The sequence below is a fragment of the Chrysemys picta genome, chromosome 15, assembly GCF_011386835.1.
Source record: "Chrysemys picta bellii isolate R12L10 chromosome 15, ASM1138683v2, whole genome shotgun sequence".
Lineage (NCBI taxonomy): Eukaryota > Metazoa > Chordata > Testudines > Emydidae > Chrysemys > Chrysemys picta.
The window spans coordinates 10,368,535-10,384,658 of record NC_088805.1 but is presented as its reverse complement, the minus strand read 5'-3'; the positions used below and the strand labels follow the sequence as shown (position 1 = coordinate 10,384,658).

Here is a 16,124-nt window from a genome sequence, read left to right as displayed (position 1 = left end):
AAAATGTTGTCTATTTTATGAGCCACATATTTCCAAAATTCTAGGGTTCACGGGCCATCAGGCAGACCGTGGCCTGAGGCATTAGCACTTTGGGTCTCATTTTACTTTGCATCCCTCTTATATATTGGCAAGATGGGTGCATCTTAGATTTGCCTTAGAACATACGCATGTGATGCAGGTGGCTGTGGAACCAAAAGACTGTTGTAGACAGGGATGAAAGGCTGTATGATAGTCTTCTTTTTCTTCTTTGCCTTCTTCCTCAGCAGGGGACCTTCTGTTAAAAAGAAACTAAGGGAGGGGATAAGGATAAACATTAGAAGTGGAAGATACAATGTATAGGGAACCATTGTGACTGCCTAGCCTTATTTATATTACCCACGCCCATCCTTCCTCTTCCCTTCTTTTTAAAGTAGCATTGTCTGTTCTGATCTGCCAGAACTTTGATTGCTACTACCGAACTCTGAATTAGGCATTTATAATAAATTAATATTCTTTTGGCCATCTACGATTATAAGAATTTTCTTGACCATATTGTTGAGAAAAGAACTGTGAAACTGATTCTACCTTCCATTATGCTAGTTTTAGGCAGGTGTAGCTCCATTGACTTCAGTGGAATTACACAGCTATAAAAGCAGTGTAATGGAGTAGAGAATCGGACCCCTTACTAGCATGTTGGCTTCTGAAAAGGTTCTCTCAGTAATACTACGGGCTGAAGTTTCAAAAGTTGCCTATACATTCTGCACACAATTTTTCACGATAAATTTACTGTGTGAGCAAAAACACTAGAGATCAAACTGGCACGTGTTTGAAAATTTGGCTCTTGTATAGTTTGATGGAACTGGAGAGGAATGGAGAAGGAATCCGAGGTGACAAATGTCAATCACATTGCTTAGTATGTCACTGGAAGGCCTCCTACACAAGGTAATAAGCACAGTCTGAGAAGCTGAGTGAAACCTTTGGTTTATGCACTGTCACTTGTTAGGAAGTTGGAGTTGCCATAAGAAATTTTATTTTCACAATTTACTCTGTAGGGCTTCTGTATCAGGGCATGACGCTGCTGGCTGGCTCTGAAATGCGAGCTGGTGGATTTGACTCTATATGCATACCTGGTGTCATTTCTAGCACAAAAATGGGGTTTCCAAAGATTGCGAGGCAATGGACTTGCCTGAAATATGAGGTAGTTCCCCCGGATGGAAATTCCTTGGGTAGATTATCATCATCCTGGGACAAGACGACACTACCTGACAGAACAAGGAGTAACGGTCTCAAGTTGCAGTGGGGGAGGTTTAGGTTGGATATTAGGAAAAACTTTTTCACTAGGAGGGTGGTGAAGCACTGGAATGTGTTACCTAGGGAGGTGGTGGAATCTCCTTCCTTAGAGGTTTTTAAGGCCTGGCTTGACAAAGCCCTGGCTGGGATGATTTAGTTGGGGATTGGTCCTGCTTTGAGCAGGGGGTTGGACTAGATGACCTCCTGAGGTCCCTTCCAACCCTGATATTCTATGATTCTATTCTATTCTACCTCTTGTATAGTGTTCCAAGGATACACCATGAAAAATAAAACAAAAAACCTCTGTATCCCACACGGATTGTCAAAGCTTGTCCGCCTTGTTAGACTTGGGGCAGGTGAAGCAAGCTTTTAAAACTGACAGTTAATCAGACTGTGTGAAGAAGCGTGTGTGCAGCAGAGGAACAGTTATGAAGATATGAATAAATGAGGCAGGTTTTCCGGCATTCATCACTGCATTAAATAACAGAGTGATAGTGGAACAGGACAAAAGCGAAGAACAGGAGGAGGGGAAAATATCAAGTGCATAAGGCTGTGATATCAGTTTGCTTTTTCATGGGTGCTACTTAGCAGAACACTCCAAGGACATGGCTATGCAAAAGATTATAGTGGGTCCACAATGAACAGACAACGGTGTTTATTGCAATCGGTAATGTGATAAATGTAAATCTGAAATGATACTGCCCACATCAGAATAGCTGGCAGGTAAGGTCAGAATCCTTAAAAGTATATGCAGAATTTTGAGAACAGGGTCCTCTTAGATCACTGAATACACTTCTGGAAAAAGGTTCTCTTTATGAATATGGAACAGAACTTTAGAGTGAGCCCCCTGCTGCTAATTAGAAGATGTGTGTAGTTGGAATCAAAAGAAAAAAAAATATGTGCTCCTGGCATTCCACTGCCACAATTTTCCTAAAGCAAAGCAACTGTGTTAGCAGATACAACATTAGCCTGGCAACATTCATCTCAGCATTGAGTTAAGTGACTCATATACTGCCTAGGCACCCACTGTTACACAAAATGAACGATCAGATATCTCAGTGTTCTTTAGCTAATTCAGAAATGAAGAAATGTGTGGCTATTCAGCTCTGCCTAATATGTTTGATACTACAGAAGGGATCAAGGCTGCAGTAATGGGATTTACCTCGGGCTGTCACAACTGAAGTGTCTTGCAGTCAAATGTATAGGTACAGTCTGTCTGACATCACACCTTTGGAAGCAGACTCTTTTTCACCCAAAGCAGTCAAAGTTACATTCTACATTAGACATTTATGCTGATCCAAATGAACATGGCTATGTAACCCAGAGGTTCCAGTGTGCAAAACAGCACATTTTCATGCTTCCCCAAATCAGACTTACTTTCTTCTTCTCTATGAGCCCTGAAGAAAGTCCAATTGCCAGAACAGAAACTGTTACAACCCTCCACATTTCGGAGTTACTTATAAGTCCTGCACTCCAAACTAATAAGAGGAAGGGTGTGTCTCCTCTCTACTGATTTCTGGGATGGTGTGGGCAGCAGGTTTCTAATTATTCATGCATTAAAATAGTCGTTAACACAATTATATGCTGCAGTGTATGTAACAACAATAACAAAGTCCCATCACTACAACAACATTTGCTGGAGACCTACAGTAAGTGACATAAAATGTAGAAGATTAAATGTTTATCATTTTTTTCCTGCACCAAGCCACTTGCTCTTTCTAAACAAAAACCAACAAAAACTAGCTATAACCATCACTATTTCACTTTTTTCAACTGAATCTGTAGATGGAAAACCAGGACAATACACACGACTGGAAAGAAGGCTAGGATGCATCAAATCATCTAGAACATACTTACAAATGGTTTATCGGAACTAAGCTTTTATGTCAAGTACATATTTTAGGGTTCCAAAAATCTGCACGATTTCTCAAAACATACAATAACGTAAATATATTTGTATAGGATTTCAACTAAACTACCCACAAGTGGGTAACTTAAGCATTACACTGGAGAAATAAAAGAAACATTCCTGCATTGACAGGGAAATAAATCAGGTGCTCTAATATGTCCTTGCTGATGTGACTTTATGACAGAACTTCTTGGGAGCTGAGAATTCCAACAATTCAATATCTGCTATTTCCTATTTACTAACATAGCTCTCTTTGGTCATTCCTAAGTTGGAGATTGACTGTTAATTTGTTTTATATGCAAATCCCTCTATAGACAGGTACTGTAGGAATCAGGTTAATTTTAATCTTATTTACAACTTTCCAGATCTCTGTTACCACAGGACACTCAGATAAATACTGCTACAAAGTGATGAGTCTGTCACCATTTAAAACATTTGAAAAGAACATCTTTATTAGCCTCTACTGCAAAGGAGCACAAATCTGTGTAAATTAAACTACTGTAGTTGATTGTATTTATTATAGTCAGAAGCCTCACAAAATTAAATGTAAACACATCAGTCCATTGTCAACAGTCACAGAGATGCTGAAAGAATGGTTTTGGCTGCTCATCCATAACCCATTTAAGCCAATATACACACGCCCAGTCCCATGGTGAGAAGAGGGACTATACAAAAGGCACCTTCTTAACTCAGTGGCCCTGATTCTACCCTTCTTATATTGTTTTTATACTGGTGCATCCCCATTGGCTTCAGTGGAGCTACTCTAGCATAAAACTGATGCAATGAAGTGGAGCATTAGGCCTAAAATATCGGCTCCTGTTTGTTTTCGAGTCTTACTTGAGGGAAAAAGATTCATTTACTCCTCTTTGAACTATAAAACCAAGATAACTATGCAAGAGTGCTAGATACTGCCCTTCTTCGCATACCAGTCATAAAACTGTCAGATAAATTCTGATTGCAGAACATTCATTTCTGATTAGGTCAGAGGCAGAAAGAACAACTTAGATTTTTCCTACCACAGGCAGAGTTCATCGTGCTCACCGTTAGCAAAATCATCTTTTGATTTGTTAATGAAAAGATTCATGGTGGTAAGTAATTAAGAAAGAATGAGTTTGGAACTTCATGATGGCTTTTTATAGCCTTTTTTGCCGTTATAACTTAAAAGCTTCTGTTTTAAGGTTTGCTTGAACAATAGTGTATTTCTCCAATGTGCAAGATAATCAAGTAATGAAAATATGCTGTACATTCAATAGCTTCAGCTGAGATTTTCATTATCTTCAGGTGAAGCTATAGTAAAATGCTATATTTTAAGTCGTATATAAAAATCCTTATGAAAAAGGCTGATGCTAGATTTTATCTGTTGAAAAGAACCTAAGTGATCCCCTCCAAAGCGGTCTTTAAACTGCTTTAGCACCCTTCTTACCTCCCCTGAGTTCCCAGTTTATAAATTCAGCACTGCTACAGCCTGGAGTGAAATAACAGATAACGATCCCTATTTTCCCCACATAGACTGAAAACAGCTTTTTAACTGCCTGCCACAGGATACAAGCAAACACAAATAACATGACAAGGATGAAACTAACACCTGCTAGCAGGGATCCTGCCTCTGCATAAATTACATTGGACAGTTTGCATATATAAACGAAGGCCTGCCAAGAGAGTGCATTTCTTTCACTAGTTTCAGTGTGCATTCTTATCCCAGCCCACACATACTGGAAGAGGGCAGCTCAGTAACCAAGTTTCCAATTAGGAGAAGCAGGGACCTCAACCCTAATTCTGTATTTGGTTCACCCAAGTCTAAAGATTTTGCTTTTTTAGAGAATAAATATCCAATAATGCAGATAAGATCTTTTTAAAATCAGTTGGAGGGAATGATAAGTAAAACGCTGAGCAAGTAAGGAGTCACTGATACCAACCTTACTCCCTTGGCCAGATCTACACGAGGGGTGTGATTTTTGTGTGTGCAACACTTCCATAAGGGCAAAAGCCCTAGTCTAGATGCAGTTGATAGCAGCAAAAAGGAGTTATTGCCAGTATAGCTTTTATTGGTTCAGAGAGCAAAATAAGCTATACTGGCAAAAACATTTTAAAAATACATTAACAAATCTGGCCCAAAATGACTTGCCCAAGGTCACATCGGGAATCTGCAGTGAAGCAAGCACTTTTACCCAGGTCTCCAAAGTCCTAAGCCCCCATTGAGAATTGTTGCTGCTTCCAGCTAGCAGCTCCCTTCCATTCCCCCTTCCTGTGTGACCTCTCTCCACTTGGAGACTGCAGTCTCAAGCATTTTTTGAGATTTTGTAATTTTTAGTCCCAAAGTGAAGCCGGAATATAAACTTCAGAGTACCTATGTAGTTAGAGAATATTGAAGTCCAGACCAAACAGAACCTACATAGAGATCCTGAGGGTAGGTGGAAAAGAGGGCATGGCAGAAAAGTAAAAATCTAATTGTTTGGATGCCGGCTTAAAATTCAACACTTCATCTGTTCAACTCCTGCATAGCTAGAAATGAGTACTAGGAACAAATAGAGTATTATTGAATAAACAAAACAGATTCTGAGAGGAAGAATAGTTCAGTGGTTAGCAAAGCTCAGTGGAGGAAGCATAATTATTACTAACGACAACCTCAGCTACCAGCCGCAATGTAATGGGAAGTTTGGGATTGCATGAAACTAAACAGAGTGGGGAGTGGGAGAAGGAGAGGAAGACAGGACCAAATGAACACAAAAGCCACTGTGTTTTGTGTGCCATCCCAACGTGTTCTTAGTGCTTTAGGGCCAGAGTGTTAAAGCTATTTAGCTCCCAAAGATGCGGATAGGAGCCTAATGGGATTTTCACAAGTGCCTGGGTACCTCATTCCCATGGCTTTCAATCTAGGTACTACTGAAAGTTCCACTAAGCACCTACCCTCATCCTTAGAGGCCTAAATACATGTACAAATCTGACCCTTAGTCCCTATGTTCCTATTTGTGGCATGGTGGGAACAACTCTTAGGTGGGACAATTTAGAGAGCTAAGCACTGTAGACCTCCTGTGCGCCAACGTCTTCTCTTCACACAGCCAGCTCTCCTCTGCAAACTCTGAAGTTTTCCCTCCACCCACTAGCCTTCTTCCCCTCCAGGCCTCCTCCTCTCTTTGTACTGTTTCTCAAGCATTTTTGCTCCACGTTCACGAATCAAGTTTCCACTCTATTAACTGAATTTTAAAGCACGTCAAGTTTCTGTTTCATACGAGACGGACTATTCTGCCTCAGGCATCTATGTTAAGGCTCCCAATTTCATATTTTGGTGTTGAAGTCAGCATTTAGGTGGCTGATTATCCACTTTAGGCACATCAGTGCCAATCAGAGGGGTCAAATGCAGAATTTGTTGCCCTAATGTAAGGGTCTAAATTGAAAATTTGGGGTCTGTATATAGAGTCAAGAAAGGCCTCATATGAGGAGGGATTAATCTTGCAACAGTGAATCAAACGTCCAGATATTGATGGCAGAGACAGAGAGTTTAATTCTGAAACTGCCTCTTTCAAAACCTTTGATTCTCAAGTCACCAAAATACCAAAAACCCACTTACTCAGTTAGCTCTTCATCAGAGTCTTCCTCATCTGATGAGTCTCTGGGTGGCTGCCATTCAGTTCGCCATTTTTCCTTTTGTTTTTGCCGTGCTGATTTCAGTGCATTCTTCCTCTCCAACGTTTCTTTCTGAAGAGTGTGGAAATACCCCCGACCCTGCTTCACTGAACTGATCAAATGCCTGCCAATAAATGACAGGATACCGGAATTTAAAAGAAAATCAAAATCCATAAACTTTATAGATGCAGCCAGGTAAACCCAGTGATGTTTTAAGGTCTTCTCTCTGAGGGGCATTTCTCTTCCTTTAATCATTGTTAGGAGTTACATGTTGGCATTGCAGAGTCTAGATATTGTGTATTTGACTGGTCAAATGGGAAGGTTTGAAAAATGATCCCATAAATTAGAAATAAATACACCAGAGATGCATAGATACTCTCATATCTCCGTAGAAGCAAATTTTGTGAGAACTGTAAAAAAAAATTAATCAAACTCTGAGATGGCCCAAAATGTCAGTTGAAATTAATGATTTTTTTTTAATGCAGTGAAAGTTCAAATATGGCCTTTTCCAGATCACTAAAATCTTGCATCTCAGTGGTAACCTGAGGGAACCAGGCAACATTTTCTCAGCAGTTCACTAATGAAAGCATCTCCAAATGTGTGCGCGTCAGGTGGGGAAGGAGGCCAAAGAGAAAAATCAAGCTGGTTTTACTGTATGTCAGCAGTACTGTCAAGCGATAAAAAAAAATTAATCGCAATTAATCGTACTGTTAAACCATAATAGAAAACAATTTATTTAAATATTTTTGGATGTTTTCTACATTTTCAAATATATTGATTTCAATTATAACAGCATACAACGTTTACAGTGCTCACTTTATATTTATTTTTGATTACAAATATTTAGACTGTAAAAAACAAAAGAAATAGCATTTTTCAATTCACCTAATACAAGTACTGTGCAATCTCTTTATCATGAACATTGAACTTATAAATGTAGAATTATGTACAAAAAACCCCTGCATTAAAAAATAAAACAATGTAAAACTTTAGAGCCTACAAGTCCACTCAGTCCTATTTCTTGTTCAGCCAATTGCTTAGACAAACAAGTTTGTTTACATTTGCAGGAGATAATGCAGCCCACTTCTTGTTCACGTCACCTGAAAGTGAGAACAGGTGTTTGCATGGCACTATCGTAGCCGGCGTTGCAAGATAGTTATGTGCCAATTGCGCTAAAGATTCATATGTCCCTTCATGCTTCAACCACCACTCCAGAGGACATGCGTCCATGCTGATGATGGGTTCTGCTCGATAACAATTAAAAGCAGTGCAGACCGATGCATATTCATTTTCATCATCTGAGTCAGATGCCACCAGCAGATTCGTATTCTATTGTTTAACAGTGCGATTAAAAATGTGATTAATTGAAATTAATTTTTTTAATCGTGATTAATTTTTTGAGTTAATTGCGTGAGTTAACTGCGATTAATTGACAGCCCTAGTAGGAAGTAAAGGAAATTTCAGAGAGACTGCAGAAATTGTAGAAAGAAAGATTATAATAATAATAATTAGCTTGACAGACCTATTGCAACATCTTTCCTGGAAACAGCTACTCAAAACTCAAAAGTTAGCTTTAGAGACTCTGTACCTAATTTTATACTTTCAGGTGAGAAATGCAAGCCTATAAACCACAACCTGAAAATAGCAAATATCCTTTTGTTGTTGTTATCGAGCCCAGAGCTAGCCAGGATACAATGCAGAATATACCCACACTGTAGGAGAGGGTAAAGGCCATGAATCATGGGGTATCACACAGACAGATACCTCTTCAAACGTCAGCACCTCTAGTAATATAAACAACAGAGAGTTGAAGAATTCTCTCTCATTCATTTAATAGGAACATAGGAATTGTCTTACTGGATCAGATACATGGTCAATCTAGTCCTGTACATGGGCTCTGACAGTGGCCAGTCCCATGTGCTGCAGTGCAAGGAACCCTGTAGTACACAGTTATGGAATAACCTGCACATTGGGGAAGTCTCCTCCCCTAATAGAGATTGGTTTAAGCTCTGAAGCATGAGGTTTTATATCCTTTCCAAAACTTTTTTTTTTATTATTTACTATTATTATTTTGTGTATTCTTGTTATCACAGAATCATAGAATATCAGGGTTGGAAGGGACCTCAGGAGGTCATCTAGTCCAACCCCCTTATCCATACACATGTCCAATATCTGAATCATGCTAAGTTTTTTACCTCAATGATACCCTGTGGTAATGAGTTTCAAAGCCAACTTATGTGTTTTTTCAGTTCCGACCAACAGCACAATCCATTTTCCCCAGGTACACAAGTGACTTGCACTAGAGAGGGCAGCTGGTTTGGAAGTCGTCTTCTTTGATGTCCCAGCTCACACTGAACTTTCTGAGCCTGATTTTCCACTGAGTGTGACTTTCTTTGAAGTCAATAGAATTACACTGGCATAAAGAGAGTGGGCAATCAGACGCTTTAGGTGCGTACAGTGGCAATCTGGTTTAAGAAATAGTGGAGGAACTAACAACTCTCAAAATAGGGACCTGTTCTAAAACAGGAGCTTCCCCGCAAAAGTGGATGTGTTGGTCAGCATACTTTGGATGCAGGTGAGATGCTACAGTTTGATGCTGATGATTGACATAGCTATAGGTCAAGGACATAAGTGTCAACAGAAGGTTGCCTAGTCCACTCTAATTATACAGGGTAATCGAAATGTACTGAATATCAGCAAAATATTTTCTTTTGCACCATGAAGAAGAAGAAATATCACAAAGCAAAAAGAATGGAAAGATTCTTCAGTCCCATTAGGTCATTCCTGGTGGCTCACAGTCTGTACAACATTAGTTAAATATGTTGAGCTCATCCTGGCTTTGTTCTCTCCTCAGGTTAAATAACCTCTTGGTTAACTATAGTTTATAGTAGCTTGTTGGCCACCATGCCACTTTCTACCTTAGCTTGATTGTCACAAGCTGACAGGTATTGCCCTGAAACTACCTGTTAGCTGCTAAATTCCACTTGCTGCCACTGAGCTTCACTGTCAGCAACAGGAAAGCTGTCAATGAAGTCTGTCAGTGACTTGGAGACAACAGGCAAGGGCATTACAGTAAGGAGAAAAAAAGACGCCATAATGCACTCCCTATAGGATGCTAGCAGGGACAGAAAAGAGAAAGCGCACCATGGCAGTGAAACGGATATGGCATAGCATAATAGGTTACTCTGCAGCCTTTGATTGCAATGTGTAACTAGAAAGTGGCAGCTGATCCAAGTCAAACATGATGGTTCATACCCTGGCACAGAATGTATCCATCTAAATTAACGTGTTTCTGAGTTTTGGATTAAGCGTTGTCAGGCTGTACCTAATCTTTTAACACAGATCTATGCTGAAGCTGGGCCTGGTTCATTTTACTGAGAAGGAACCAAACCGTTTTCTTATTAGCGATGCCTTAAAGTACCCAAAGGTTTAGTTCACTAGTTCTCAAGGTGAATAGCTCCCTCCCTCTCTCCCTGCCTGCCTGCCTTTATGACAAATTACATGTGGAAGGTAACAATTTGCCATTTTTTGAGCCCAGCAATTGCAAACGCCAGTCACTCCACCTCTCTTGTTCTGACACAACGTAACCTCTCTGCTAGACCTTTCTGTACTGGCTCAGGAACAAAGTAAAAACGTTGCTTTCAGAAACCCATGGCCTTATTGAGAGATGCTGTGTGCTTTATAAATTCACCAGGATTCTGGAATAAAATCAGGCTGGCTAATTGTTCTTCAAGGTTTTCACATAAAAGATCTTGACACATTTAATTTCTTTTTTAACAACATAGCAACATTGCTGCATTCTCATGTAATTTTTCTATAGGTTTTTCCTGTCATTACTGATGATTATCAAGATATTTGTGTGTAAAAAGATGTTTTTCCTTCCTTCCTTCATACTGGTTCTTCCACTTGTAGAAGCATTGTTGTGGCTGTTGATTATGATGCCATAAACACTAAAGAGTAAGATTGTAAAATGAATCAAAGCTAATGGGTGAAAAAACAAAGAAAATGATAAAACAGAAAATTTCTTTTACACACAAACTCCTTCAATAATCAGCAATATTGGGGAAAGAAATATAGAAGTGGTGTCGGTTTAAGTACAATTTTGTAAGATTACCTGACTTAAAGGGCTTTTTAAATGTTGTATGCTAAAATCAGTGATCTGCTTGGCAAGCCTACAGGAACACGTGGCTACAACCAATGGTGAATAAACACTTCTTTGTATATGATTTTCAAAATGGCGTTCTTTACAAACAACTATTCCACTTAATTAATTTCATCCAATTTCCAAGTAGTAACAAAGAAATAAATCAGGTTAGTGAAAAAACACAGCAATGGTATGTATAAGCTATAACATATGCCAGATTTAAACAACAAATTCACAATTCCAGAGAAGGTCAAGAAAGACCTTAGAAGTCTATGGACTTTTGGCATGGAGAAAAAATTAAATACATCCTAACTTGGAATATACAGGTAATTGAAATATATTTATATAATGCAGATTTACAATACACCGCTACCTCGATATAACGTGACCCGATATAACACGAATTCAGATATAACATGGTAAAGCAGTGCTTCGGGAGGGGTGGGGGGGGCAGGGCTGTGCACTATGGTGGATCAAAGCAAGTTCAATATAATGCAGTTTCACCTATAACGCAGTAAGATTTTTTGGCTCCCGAGGACAGCGTTATATCAAGGTAGAGGTGTATATTTCATCATTGGCACAGCAAATATTTCTGCATTTAAATGCAGAAATAAGAATGCCCTGTTTATACAGTAACTTAATAAATTTAGCCTGGCTGCCAGATTGATAAGTAGGTGAGAATCATTCATTAAAATGCAAATGCAATTGAGATGAAATTTGGAATACATTTATTACAGTAATTGAGCTTTAGTCAACTGTAGTCACAACAGATTTTCAACTGTCTTTCAGACAAAAGGACGTGCATTATTTTTGGTAAGTTAATACCTTTGTCAGCATGAAAATTAAAAGAGTTTCTTGAGTGCTAATAATTTGCAATAGTATTCTTCACTTTTCTTGATAGGCAAAAATTATTATAGATAAAGGTCAACCACATGCACAAAAGAATGACCTAGTAGCATACTGTGTACACAGCAAATTGATTGTGAGCATATTTTCAGTGCTTAGTACTAGTCCATGCTTATTAAATTACTCTTTAAATCCTTCATGGTCTCTGGGCCATCAGTTAATTGTAATGCAGCACCATAAAAGTATTGCTGAGTCAAGCTTTTGCCTCCAGGATTAAAGATGCCTGATGCATTCCTTTGCACAGGAATGGCTCAGACAAAACTGAAGGAATCCATTAATTTGTTTCTCTTGACCATAAATCCGGAGTTAGGATGACATTAAGAAGCTAACACAACGATGTTACAAACTTGATCATTGTCAAACCAAACCACATATTTACCAACATATTTACATTTTATTTAAATACACTGGGCCAATTTAAGTAACTTGAGTGGCATTACACCAGGGATGTATTTGACCTCGTATATAAAATTTTACCAAATTCGCTACCATCCTCACATCTACAGTATGCAAACAGGAACCATTATAAGTAATCTACACAAGGAACAAGGGACACCAACTGTGCATAAGTGGGGAGATCCTCACTCAGCTGGTGCAAATGGGTGTAGCTCTCTTGACTGCCAATGAACTAGGCCTGTTTACACCAGCTGAGGCTCTGTTGCCCTAGGTCGAATGTTACCTCAGAGCCCTGACGACTACAGATGATGAGACAAGAGAAAAGCACGTATTTGTTTGGGCGCATGTTATTTTGCCTAGCAACAATTCTCACCAGGGACACATAAATTATTTATTTGGTCATGGGCATGGTTAGCTTTTGTGCCCCAGGATGGCTCTTTTACACAGACTTTCTTGGTTTAGTGGTATATAGGCTCCGACGTGATTAGAGCCAATGGTAGAGTTTATCCCTGTCCCTAGGCGCTATAAAGAAAGAATGTAGCCCCTTGCAGCAATTTTATAAACAAATACAACATAGGTGGCACTGATTTGAAAGCTGTTCGCAGCACAGGCTTTCCAAATGCAGTTTCATATATTTCACTAAAGCACCTCAAACCTTATCTGCAACAACTCCCTACTAATCCATTGAAGGGCCTTCCCTGGGCATTCTGCCAGTTCCCAAATTGTGTAGGAGGTATTGTGATGTAAACGTTTCCTAGGGACTGCCAAACTCATTGCACTAATGACCAACTGAATACAAACCCAGGTCTTCTGAGGTGAAAAGCAAGTGCCATAACCGATGTTGCCTCTTAGCTTCCTTTTGACCAGGATTCTTTGTAACAGAAACATTCAAGGAACAATACTACATTCTTTTTTTTTTTTTAAACAGAAAAGTCAGAATATGATAGCTTTGGAACTACAGTAAATGAAAACTAAATAATATATAGTACAACATTCTGAATATGGCAGATTAAAGACAAAATCGACGGAAACATTTTAAATGAACACTTAAATCACCTGCAGCCATACGATGTTGGACTGTGATCCCATCAGATCTCTCAAACTAAGGAGGGGCAAGGGAGGTCAGTATTTGGGGTGGAGAATTCAAAGGAATATCTAAGTGCAGGAAATGGTGATTCAGCAGGTGGTTGGCCCGCTTCATTTTGACTTAGGCCTTGGCTACACTGGCGCTGTACAGTGCTGCAACTTGCTGCGCTCAGGGGTGTGAAAACGCCCCCCCCGAGCGCAGCGAGTGCAGCGTTGTAAAGTGCCAGTGTAATCAGCGCCTGCAGCGCTCCACGCTCGCTCGCAGCGCTGCTATTCCCCTCGGAGAGGTGAGTTCTCGCAGCGCTGGTGGCGCGACTACACTCGCGCTTCATAGCGCTGCTGCGTGTAGCCAAGGCCTTAGTATGCAGTCAGTGCCCTTGTGTGGATTTAGAGGTGCTGTGCTACTGAAAGTGCTAATGACACTGAAGTTCTGACAACCTGTAGTCATGAAAGATCTCAGCAATTTTCAGTGCAGTTAATTAAATTTTGGTTTCCTCACTGCAGTTTCAATTGGATACAGGTTTTTCCCCCCATTCCCTGTCCCAAATTGTTATATAGTGTTGCTATGGATATTATACTGATATCACATTTCACTTGAGAAGTTGCTTCATTTCTATAGTTGAAATGAGCTCTGGGCAAGTCTACACTACAAAATTAAGTCAACCTCAGTTACGTCAACGTATAGTAATTAAACCGCTTGTGTATCTCCACACTATGCTCCTTGTGTCAGCAGTGCTCATCCTCACCAGGTGTGCTTGCACTGATTTAACTGTCAATGTGGGGAATTATGGGATGGCTTCTGAAAGGCAGCCACAGTCGATGTAAGCAACGCAGTGGCTACACTGACACTGCATCACCCTAACTACACCTCTACCCCAATATAATGCCGTCCTCGGGAGCCAAAAAATCTTACCGCGTTATAGGTGAAACCGCGTTATATCAAACTTGCTTTGATCTGCCGAAGTGCGCAGTCCCACCCCCGCCGGAGCGCTGCTTTACCGCGTAATATCAGAATTCTGTTATATGGGGCCGTGTTATATCGGAGTAGAGGTGTATATCAACCTAAGCACTATGCCTCTCGCGGGGGTGGAGCTATTACGTCAGTCAGGGCCGATTCCAAGGTTTTGGCTGCCCCAAGCAGCCAAACCAAAAAAAAAAAAGCCACGATCACGATCTGCGGCGGCAATTTGGCGGGAGGTCCTTCGCTCCGAGCAGGAGTGAGGGACCATCCGCCGAATTGCCGAACAGCTGGACGTGCCGCCCTTCACCGAAGTGGCCGCCCCAAGCACCTGCTTGGTAAGCTGGTGCCTGGAGCCGGCCCTGATGTCAGTGTAGTGGGCGAGTTACATCGGTGGGAGCTACATTTTAGCGTAGGTATTTACAGAGTTAGATCAACGTAAGCTGCCTTATGTCGACCTAACTCTGTAGTGTAGATCAGGGCTCTGTATGTCCCTTACCTACCTGACAGGCTGTTGTGAGGATTAAGTAGTGAATGTCTGTACAGCAGTTGGAGCCCCTGGGATAAAGGCGGTTACACAAGTACAGTGTATTATTCTTATTTACAGAGCACACATTCTATATAGGCCAGATCCTCATTTACTGTAAAGACACATGGCCCTATTGAGGTCAATGTAGGTACATTGATTTATACCAGCTGAGGATTTGTCCTATACCTATTACTGATACTATAGTAACTGCGGACTATTTAATTATATTCTTAACTGCCTTGCATAGTTATTTACATCGGTCAAAGCTGGGCCTAATTTTCATTTAACAGTGGCTGCTTTATACCCTCTGGCACCGGAAAGGTGTCTTTCAGTGGGGATTTTAAAGCCCCTTTCCACTGTCCGAACTGTGTACAGTGGCCTTACAGTAAATGAGAATTAGGGATCCTGAGAGCAAAGACCATCTAAAATGCTATCACTGATGTAAGTGAATGGAAAATTCTGATTTGGTAGCATTTTAAACCCATAATGCACAGGTGTGAATGACTCCACAAAGGTGCAAGGCAGTGGAGAACCAGAAACATGGCAATTAGCATGTACTGGCTAGGTAATTACACAGCAAGTACCATGCAATTAAAGGCCAAACAAATTATTTTTACCTTCTAAAGTACAATGTAGGGTACATGATAATTAAATTAACATTAAATGTAGTTAATAAGCCACAGAAACCTGTAAATACACTGTTGTTACATATTACAGTATACTCCCATTTATCTGAAAACCTCCTCATTATCCGAATCCCTTCTTTGTCCCCCAGCATGAGAGACATCCCCTACGCAGCATAACTCTCATGCTGGGGGACAAGGAAGAGACTGGGATAATGAAGAGGTTTAGATAATAGAACAGAGACCTCTGGCCAGGACTGGGAAGAGGAGGACGAGCCCCCGGCCACACCACCCTGCTGCTGAATAGCTTCTGCGACAGTGCAGGACACCCACTCAGACCCGCTGCCATGGGAGCGAGTGAGTCGGGAGAGAACTGCGGAGAGCTCCCGGCACTGTCACTGCAGGTGTAAGGTGAGGGAGGGAGGCTGTGGTCCTAGGGGGACAGAGCAGAGACCCCTGGCCAAGGACTGCGAAGAGGAGGAGCCCCATGCACAGGGTAGGCCACCCTGCTGCTGAATGACTCTTGCCCTCTCGAGTATCTCACTTCTGACTATCCAATAAAATCTGTGTCTTGCAAGCTTACTGTATTTACCACACTAACGTATTAAGCAATTAAGTGGTACTGTGCCAAATCACCCAAAGTCCTGTGTAGCAAGGAGGACTTGCAATCTGCAACAAGG

At 40.6% G+C, this 16,124-nt stretch overlaps 1 protein-coding gene across 6 annotated transcripts in view; it reads right to left on the bottom strand.

The window, feature by feature from the left end:
* CCDC60 (coiled-coil domain containing 60) overlaps positions 1–16,124 on the bottom strand; it is a 155,447-nt gene that overhangs the window by 26,755 nt on the left and 112,568 nt on the right. For all 6 annotated transcript variants that reach the window (XM_065567834.1, XM_065567835.1, XM_065567832.1 and 3 more), the window contains 2 exons: positions 6,747–6,926; positions 166–288 (listed from right to left, as the gene is read on the bottom strand). In XM_065567834.1, the coding sequence (XP_065423906.1) occupies positions 166–288; positions 6,747–6,926 (303 nt within the window). The remainder of the gene's footprint in view (positions 1–165; positions 289–6,746; positions 6,927–16,124) is intronic.